At 52.7% G+C, this 8631-nt stretch overlaps 1 protein-coding gene across 1 annotated transcript; it reads right to left on the bottom strand.

Annotated features, from left to right (window-relative positions):
• Positions 1-718: 718 nt before the first annotated feature.
• Positions 719-8205, bottom strand: LOC140408260 (DNA damage-inducible transcript 4-like protein). Its single transcript, XM_072495221.1, has 2 exons — positions 7605-8205; positions 719-2307 (listed from the first exon to the last, which is right to left on the bottom strand). The coding sequence occupies exons 1-2, from the start codon at positions 7699-7701 to the stop codon at positions 1829-1831; spliced, it is 576 nt and encodes a 191-aa protein (XP_072351322.1). The 5' UTR covers positions 7702-8205; the 3' UTR covers positions 719-1828.
• Positions 8206-8631: the final 426 nt, after the last annotated feature.

Raw genomic sequence — 8631 nt, 5'->3', positions numbered from 1 at the left:
GACACACTTGCTGATGAAGTCTGTGATGGTAGTGGCACACTCGCTTCGGTTGGTCGCTGAGTTGTTGAACATGGACCAGGCCACGGACTCCAAGCAGTCCCGCTGTCGGCGAGGAACACGCGACTGGAGAATCCAGCGCAGTAAGATTCCTCAGCCAATCTAGCCTGTTACATCTAGAATTTCAGGAGGTTTCAACAGGATTATTAAAAAGAACATTACAACCAGATCACTGTGTTCCTTTTGTGTGGAGAGGTCGCCTCACAACTTTGCTTAGTTTGAGTGAAGCATTTATTTGTCTCAGGCCAATGTGTGACTTTATTTGTGAGCTACAGTTTTGTTTGGTTCTTTCAGACACTTCAAATAATCTGGAGCTTTAATTTAAAAAAAAAATTCTACAGAATTGAAAGAGGTCAGGTTATAAAAATCATTTATTGTCCAAAAAAAATGTACAAGTTTCCTTTGAAAGCATCATTTCCTTTTGATGTATTTACTGCATTAGCTGAATATGAAGGATAGAGTAAACCCTCAGAATCATTCTTCTAATTGCCAAAGCAGCAGCTTAGAAAGCATTGCCAAACAAAGCAGTGAACACCCATAGTGCAAATTCAACAAACACAAAGTGCAAATTGATCGAAGAAAAGTGCAAGTGGCAAATGTGAGATTGAGATTTCCACCACCCCCCCGCCCCCCACCCCCCCCCCCCAAACTCTGAACCCCAAACCTAGTGCACGAGTCAGAGTCTCGGTATTGTAATGTATCCCTCCACCCCATTGCCCCGCAAACCCCCCCATCTAAAACCCGAGAAAGTATTCTGCTGTTAGTAAAGCAGCTGCTTTCACTTCTGAATATATCAACCCCATTTCTGCTCATCAATACCGTCCAGCTCGTTTACAGAGGAGGCAACTGATAAAAAGAGACAGGGAAATTTTCAGTAATCAGAACAGTTGTGAGCGTATTTGACCTTGAGATTAGGGACTTCTGTCGACAGCTGCACAGACATGGTTGGACCAATAATTCTCCATCAATCTACCAGCAGTTTGGCACAGAATTGTAGCCCTCCCAGAGTTGGTTCAAACTCCATTTAGCTCAATCTAAACTGTTAACTTTAGTTCAGCACCAAGGCGCGCCATTGTTGGAGGTACCATGTTTTTGGAAGGGATATTAAACCGCAGCACTTTCTACCCCTGTGGTGAACGTATTGCTACTGCAATCCACCACTGTATTGTATTATGTTGATGCCCCTGTGGGCTCCGCCCCCTCGGGGGTGGTATATAAACCTGCCTGTTGGCGGCACTCAGTACAGAGCAGTCGCAGGCAGGCACAGATCTAGCTTATTAAAACCACTGTTCACTTCTACTAATCGTCTCGTGTGAATTGATGGTCGCATCAATCCCTACCACAGTTCTTTCTACCCCTGCCAGTGTCTTTAATAATCCCACATCTACATATGAGCAAGGGGTTCCCCATTGTTTCAGAAACAGATTAATGACCCAGGACAGAGCGACATTGATCCAGATCAATACTCATTCCTCCTCATTCGTCCACCCACTCCAGATCGCAGGATTCGTGTGATTATATAATCTCATGGTCATATCGTTGTCAAATTCCATTGGCTGACAGGTTCTTTGGAATATAAGATGGTGCGAAAGATATGTCTCAACAAACAAGGCCTTAACAATAACAGATATCAAGGGCACACTGAAGGGAGTCACATTGCTAAGGAGATAATGTTTTTTTACAAGCAATACTGAAGATGGATCAAATTAAGAGCATTAATATTTAGGCTGGTGCGAAAGTGAGTTAAACCCACCATAAAGTGGGTCTATTTTTAGCACTCAATAACTGTCCTGGCTGAAGAGCAATACAGTTTCTTCTTTATCAGGCAAAACCCAGGACTGAGTTTCAGCGCTTGCCTGAACCCAGATGTGAAACAGGTACCGATGAAAAAGAAATCTCGGAGACTTGGCCAGGAGTTCCCATCCTGTTTGAATATTAATGTCAATTCAAAAGTTGGAACAACACTAGAATCGTAAACAATCCGATCCAACCTCTTACACATGTTCTCAATCTCCATGTTGATGTAGATGACTGATCCACGCAGACCACAGGGCTCACTGGATGACAGGCAGAGTACGTCCCTGGCTATCTTTCTGATCAATCTTTCGGGAACTAAAACCTCGGAGCAGTTCAGCTTAGTCTTCTTAGCTCTGGACAGGGAGTTCTCAAAAAGCTTGGTCAAGTACAGACACGTTTGCTCTTCCTCGTTTACATTAGTCGCAGTCACCTCGTGATCCCAATAATTAATATCTACAGAGAAGAAACAAAGAGTGTGAAATTTTAGATGGCAATTAAAACACAACCTATTGATGCTTGGGCTGTGACTGAGTTATACAGGAATCACTGCCCACCTGCATTTTATAATAATCATTATTGTCACAAATAGGCTTACATTAACACTGCAGTGAAGTTCTGTGAAAAGCCCCTAGTCGCCACATTCTGGCTCCTGTTCGGGTCACTGAGGGAGAATTCAGAATGTCCAATTCACCTAACAGCACGTCTTTCGGGACTTGTGGGAGGAAACCGGAGCACCCGGAGGAAACCCACGCACACACGGGGAGAACGTGCAGACTCCGCACAGACAGTGACCCAAGCCGGGAATCGAACCCGGGGCCCTGGTGCTGTGAAGCAACTGTGCTAACCACTGTGCTACCGTGCTGCCCATTTTAAAGCGATAATTTGGGAAGAATTAACTAAACTTTGGCAGAACCTGCTTCCACCAGCAGGAAAGACAGGAACCAAAGGACGCAGAATTGGTTTATGCATATGAAAGAGGAAAGGAGAATGGGACTAATTGGATCTTTCAAAGAGCCGGTCCACGCAGAATGGTCAGCATGGCCTTCTGTATGATCCAGTGATTTTGAACAGCAATCCATTAGGAATGCAATCCCTGGTCCCCACATCTTCTTCCTTTTCCCCAACATTGCAATACCAAATCCCCGCTCCGCCCCACCCGACTCCCACAAAAAGACTAGACAGCTGAAACTTGTCGATATTAATTTAATTCTGATTCAGGTGACCATTCTTCAAGTTGAGAGGTGGGGGACCTGGGATATTTGCAGCATCTGGCATCTCAGTTTTCCATGGACTTCATTTTCATCAGGCTCACTCGCCAGCAAGGCAGCGCTTTATTTGTCCGAGATATTCCCTGGGGTATTGATGTCCGGTCCTCGTGCACCCAGTGGCAGCCAAACGTTGTGACGGGACCAGCAGGAGGTCACAGACTTGTTCTGACCGTTGGTTAATAAGATTTAGGCTTTGGGGGCCTGTGTGAGGCCCCCCTCATGCTCACCTCATGGGTCTATTGCCAGCCACTGGATTGATTGACGCCTGTACCCAGCATTCACATACTGCAAGTGGCACTGACCTGGTGCATGTCATTAATATGCACCAGCCATAAGTGACCAATTAGGGCCCGGGTAGATGTGACACTGGTAAGAAAGTCGTGCATTTCTATAGCACCTTTCACAAGCTCAGGGCATCTCAAAGCGTCTTACAGCCAATAAAGTATTTTTAAAATGGAGTGACTGCTGTCATGTCGGAAAACCAGCAGCCAATTTGCACGCAGCAAGATGCAGAAACAGCAATGTGATAACGACCAGATAATCTGTTTTAATGATGCTGATTGAGGATTATGTGTCGAGGAATAAATATTATCCAGGACTTTTGGGGGGACCCACCCGCTCATCTTCAAATTAGCATTACGGCATCTTTTATATTCACCTGGGGAGCACAGATGGGGCCTCGTTTAATATCGCTTCCAAAGCCTGGCACCTCCAACAGTTCAGCGCTCCCTGAGGGAGAATGTCAGCCTGGAGTTTTATGTTCAAATGCCCTGGTGTGGGGCTTGAACTTACAATCTTCTCCCTCAGAGGCAGATGTGCTCCCCACTGAGCTAAGGCTAAAAACAGAAGAGCATGTCCCTTCATCCACCAAAATATTCACCAATGACAGTGAGATACCCAACATAACCGAGGCCGACACTCCAGCAATTTGTGCAACCTGAGAGGCACTGAGAGCCGCACTGTCTGAGGGAGAGCCGCACTGTCTGAGGGAGAGCTGCACTGTCTGAGGGAGAGCCGCACCGTCTGAGGGAGAGCCGCACCGTCTGAGGGAGAGCCGCACCGTCTGAGGGAGAGCCGCACTGTCTGAGGGAGAGCTGCACTGTCTGAGGGAGAGCCGCACCGTCTGAGGGAGAGCCGCACTGTCTGAGGGAGTGCCGCACCGTCTGAGGGAGAGCCGCACTGTCTGAGGGAGAGCTGCACCCTCTGAGGGAGAGCCGCACCGTCTGAGGGAGAGCCGCACTGTCTGAGGGAGAGCTGCACCCTCTGAGGGAGAGCTGCACCCTCTGAGGGAGAGCCGCACTGTCTGAGGGAGAGCCGCACTGTCTGAGGGAGAGCCGCACCGTCTGAGGGAGAGCCGCACTGTCTGAGGGAGAGCCGCACTGTCTGAGGGAGAGCCGCACTGTCTCAGGGCCGCACTGTCTGAGGGAGAGCCGCACTGTCTGAGGGAGAGCCGCACTGTCTGAGGGAGAGCTGCACCCTCTGAGGGAGAGCCGCACTGTCTGAGGGAGAGCCGCACCGTCTGAGGGAGAGCCGCACCGTCTGAGGGAGAGCCGCACCGTCTGAGGGAGAGCCGCACCGTCTGAGGGAGAGCCGCACCGTCTGAGGGAGAGCTGCACCGTCTGAGGGAGAGCTGCACCCTCGGAGGGAGAGCTGCACCCTCGGAGGGAGAGCTGCACCCTCGGAGGGAGAGCTGCACCCTCGGAGGGAGAGCTGCACTGTCTGAGGGAGAGCCGTACTGTCTGAGGGAGAGCCGCACTGTCTGAGGGAGAGCCGCACTGTCTGAGGGAGAGCTGCACCGTCTGAGGGAGAGCCGCACCGTCTGAGGGAGAGCCGCACTGTCTGAGGGAGAGCCGCACTGTCTGAGGGAGAGCCGCACTGTCTGAGGGAGAGCCGCACTGTCTGAGGGAGAGCCGCACTGTCTGAGGGAGAGCTGCACCCTCTGAGGGAGAGCCGCACTGTCTGAGGGAGAGCCGCACTGTCTGAGGGAGAGCCGCACTGTCTGAGGGAGAGCCGCACCGTCTGAGGGAGAGCCGCACCGTCTGAGGGAGAGCCGCACTGTCTGAGGGAGAGCCGCACTGTCTGAGGGAGAGCCGCACTGTCTGAGGGAGAGCCGCACTGTCTGAGGGAGAGCTGCACCCTCTGAGGGAGAGGCGCACCCTCTGAGGGAGAGCCGCACCGTCTGAGGGAGAGCCGCACTGTCTGAGGGAGAGCCGCACTGTCTGAGGGAGAGCCGCACCGTCTGAGGGAGAGCCGCACTGTCTGAGGGAGAGCCGCACTGTCTGAGGGAGAGCTGCACCCTCTGAGGGAGAGCTGCACCCTCTGAGGGAGAGCCGCACCGTCTGAGGGAGAGCCGCACTGTCTGAGGGAGAGCCGCACTGTCTGAGGGAGAGCTGCACCCTCGGAGGGAGAGCTGCACTGTCTGAGGGAGAGCCGCACTGTCTGAGGGAGAGCCGCACTGTCTGAGGGAGAGCCGCACTGTCTGAGGGAGAGCCGCACTGTCTGAGGGAGAGCCGCACTGTCTGAGGGAGAGCCGCACCGTCTGAGGGAGAGCCGCACTGTCTGAGGGAGAGCCGCACTGTCTCAGGGCCGCACTGTCTGAGGGAGAGCCGCACTGTCTGAGGGAGAGCCGCACTGTCTGAGGGAGAGCCGCACTGTCTGAGGGAGAGCCGCACTGTCTGAGGGTGAGCCGCACTGTCTGAGGGTGAGCCGCACTGTCTGAGGGTGAGCCGCACTGTCTGAGGGTGAGCCGCACTGTCTGAGGGTGAGCCGCACTGTCTGAGGGTGAGCCGCACTGTCTGAGGGTGAGCCGCACTGTCTGAGGGTGAGCCGCACTGTCTGAGGGTGAGCCGCACTGTCTGAGGGTGAGCCGCACTGTCTGAGGGAGAGCCGCACTGTCTGAGGGAGAGCCGCACTGTCTGAGGGAGAGCCGCACTGTCTGAGGGTGAGCCGCACTGTCTGAGGGTGAGCCGCACTGTCTGAGGGAGAGCCGCACTGTCTGAGGGAGAGCCGCACTGTCTGAGGGTGAGCCGCACTGTCTGAGGGTGAGCCGCACTGTCTGAGGGAGAGCCGCACTGTCTGAGGGAGAGCCGCACTGTCTGAGGGAGAGCCGCACTGTCTGAGGGAGAGCCGCACTGTCTGAGGGAGAGCCGCACCGTCTGAGGGAGAGCCGCACCGTCTGAGGGAGAGCCGCACTGTCTCAGGGCCGCACTGTCTGAGGGAGAGCCGCACTGTCTGAGGGAGAGCCGCACTGTCTGAGGGAGAGCCGCACTGTCTGAGGGAGAGCCGCACTGTCTGAGGGTGAGCCGCACTGTCTGAGGGTGAGCCGCACTGTCTGAGGGTGAGCCGCACTGTCTGAGGGTGAGCCGCACTGTCTGAGGGTGAGCCGCACTGTCTGAGGGTGAGCCGCACTGTCTGAGGGTGAGCCGCACTGTCTGAGGGTGAGCCGCACTGTCTGAGGGTGAGCCGCACTGTCTGAGGGTGAGCCGCACTGTCTGAGGGTGAGCCGCACTGTCTGAGGGTGAGCCGCACTGTCTGAGGGAGAGCCGCACTGTCTGAGGGTGAGCCGCACTGTCTGAGGGTGAGCCGCACTGTCTGAGGGTGAGCCGCACTGTCTGAGGGTGAGCCGCACTGTCTGAGGGTGAGCCGCACTGTCTGAGGGTGAGCCGCACTGTCTGAGGGTGAGCCGCACTGTCTGAGGGTGAGCCGCACTGTCTGATGGGAATAGAGCAATACGGACCCAGGAAGTGGAGAAGATTTTAGTTTTAACGGGCAGCATGGTCGGCATGGGCTTGGAGGGCCGAAGGGCCTGTTCCTGTGCTGTACATTTCTTTGTTCTTTGAGGATGCCAAGGTTGTTATTGTCTTGGTCTGTGCACAGTGAATTCACCCATTCAATCACAGGGTATGCACCAGGAACAAGAGGGCACATTAAGGAACACACTCCAGCACATGCAAAGGTGAGCACTGTTAGCACCGTCAACTTGATACACATCTAATGACTCTTCACAAAGAGTATTTGCCCCAAGTCCCGGAGTGATACCACCTCACTCACTATTTGGCTTATGAAATATACTGAAACCATTTTATTCATTCAGTTGCAAAACAAAATACAAAAAGTGGAGACAGCTGCAGACAGTCTCAAAATAAAGGTCAATGTAATAAAATTTACTTCAACAATGAAGCTATTGTGTTGAAGACAGATTCCTCCAATATTGCTCCTCCCAATAGGAACATTTATCTGGAGGGAGGTGGGCATTGAGAATGGTTTCAGAAAAGACAATTTAATTTTTAACCAGAAAAACACAAATTACTTTCAAGTTGTTTTGCATTAAAGGCAACAAGCTATTTAGAGAGAGGCTGCACATGAACAACAAATGCTTCTATTCTAATCATGCAAGTTCAGCAATAATAACTCCAGTGAATAATGGGAAGGGGGAAAGGAGAACGAGGAGCTCGATTCCTCCCAATAACAGTGTTTACTCACTCGCAGCATGCCCCAGGACCTCCGGGGGCTCACACTCCCCCTCCAGCAGCCGGGAAACACAGCCAGGGCTTTTATTCTTGGAGCAGCTTGCGACCATCCTGGAGATTCGCACAGGGCAAGAGGCAGTTTAACACAGCACCGCAATCTAACAGCGACACAGGCTGCCTAACACACACTGGGACACATTGTGTCCCTCACTCTGTCTGTGTCCCTGTACCCGATCCGGCTTCTCTGGGTCTGTCTCCCTGCGTTTACCCTCGCTGTCTGTCCCGGTGTCTGTCTCTGATCGCCTCTTTCTCCCTCCCTCTCTGTGCCTCTCCCTTTATGTTTCTCTGTTCCTCTCTCTGTCTCTCTATCTATGTCCCTCGCTGTCCTGTCTGTCTGTATCCCTGCCCTTGTCTTTCTCTGTATCTATGTCTGTGTCTCTCTCTCTATCTGTGTGTGTGTGTGTGTCTGTCGGTCTGTATCCCTGTCCCTGTCTGTGTGTGTCTCTCTTTCCCTGTCTCTCTGTGTTTGTGTCTTTCTCTCTGTGTCTCTCTCTCTCTCTCTCTCTCTGGTCTGTGTCTCTATCTGTTCATGTCTCTCCCTCCCTCTCTGCCTTCTCAATCCACTGTAACAAACAAATGTGGAATGGATACATGTGACTGACCAATCACAGCGTCACTTGCTGCCAAGGCCCCGCCCCCGCTCAGAGACGCCGCCCCATTTGCTGGCTGCCCTGAGATAGAACTGCAGCGGCGTGGCGATTGGCCCAGGCTGCAGCCAACCAGTGTTGACCCCTTCAGCCCCCCCCCCCACCCCGCCCCCACCCCCAGCCTTGCCTATTGAATGGAGAGGCTCAGGTTCCATGGGGCAATGTGCCAGTGTGAGAGTAAACAGGAGGCTGACACAAAGGACTTTCTGAATTTTCAGAATCCAATGTAGGGAACACCAGCAAGATTACAAACTGCATTCACGTAGCACCTTTGATTTAGTGACAGTTTCCAGTTAATCCAGCAGCACAGAAAGACATGAGGGGCATACAGCC

The sequence above is a fragment of the Scyliorhinus torazame genome, chromosome 3, assembly GCF_047496885.1.
Source record: "Scyliorhinus torazame isolate Kashiwa2021f chromosome 3, sScyTor2.1, whole genome shotgun sequence".
Classification (NCBI taxonomy): Eukaryota; Metazoa; Chordata; class Chondrichthyes; order Carcharhiniformes; family Scyliorhinidae; genus Scyliorhinus; species Scyliorhinus torazame.
This window is presented reverse-complemented; position numbering and strand designations above follow the sequence as displayed.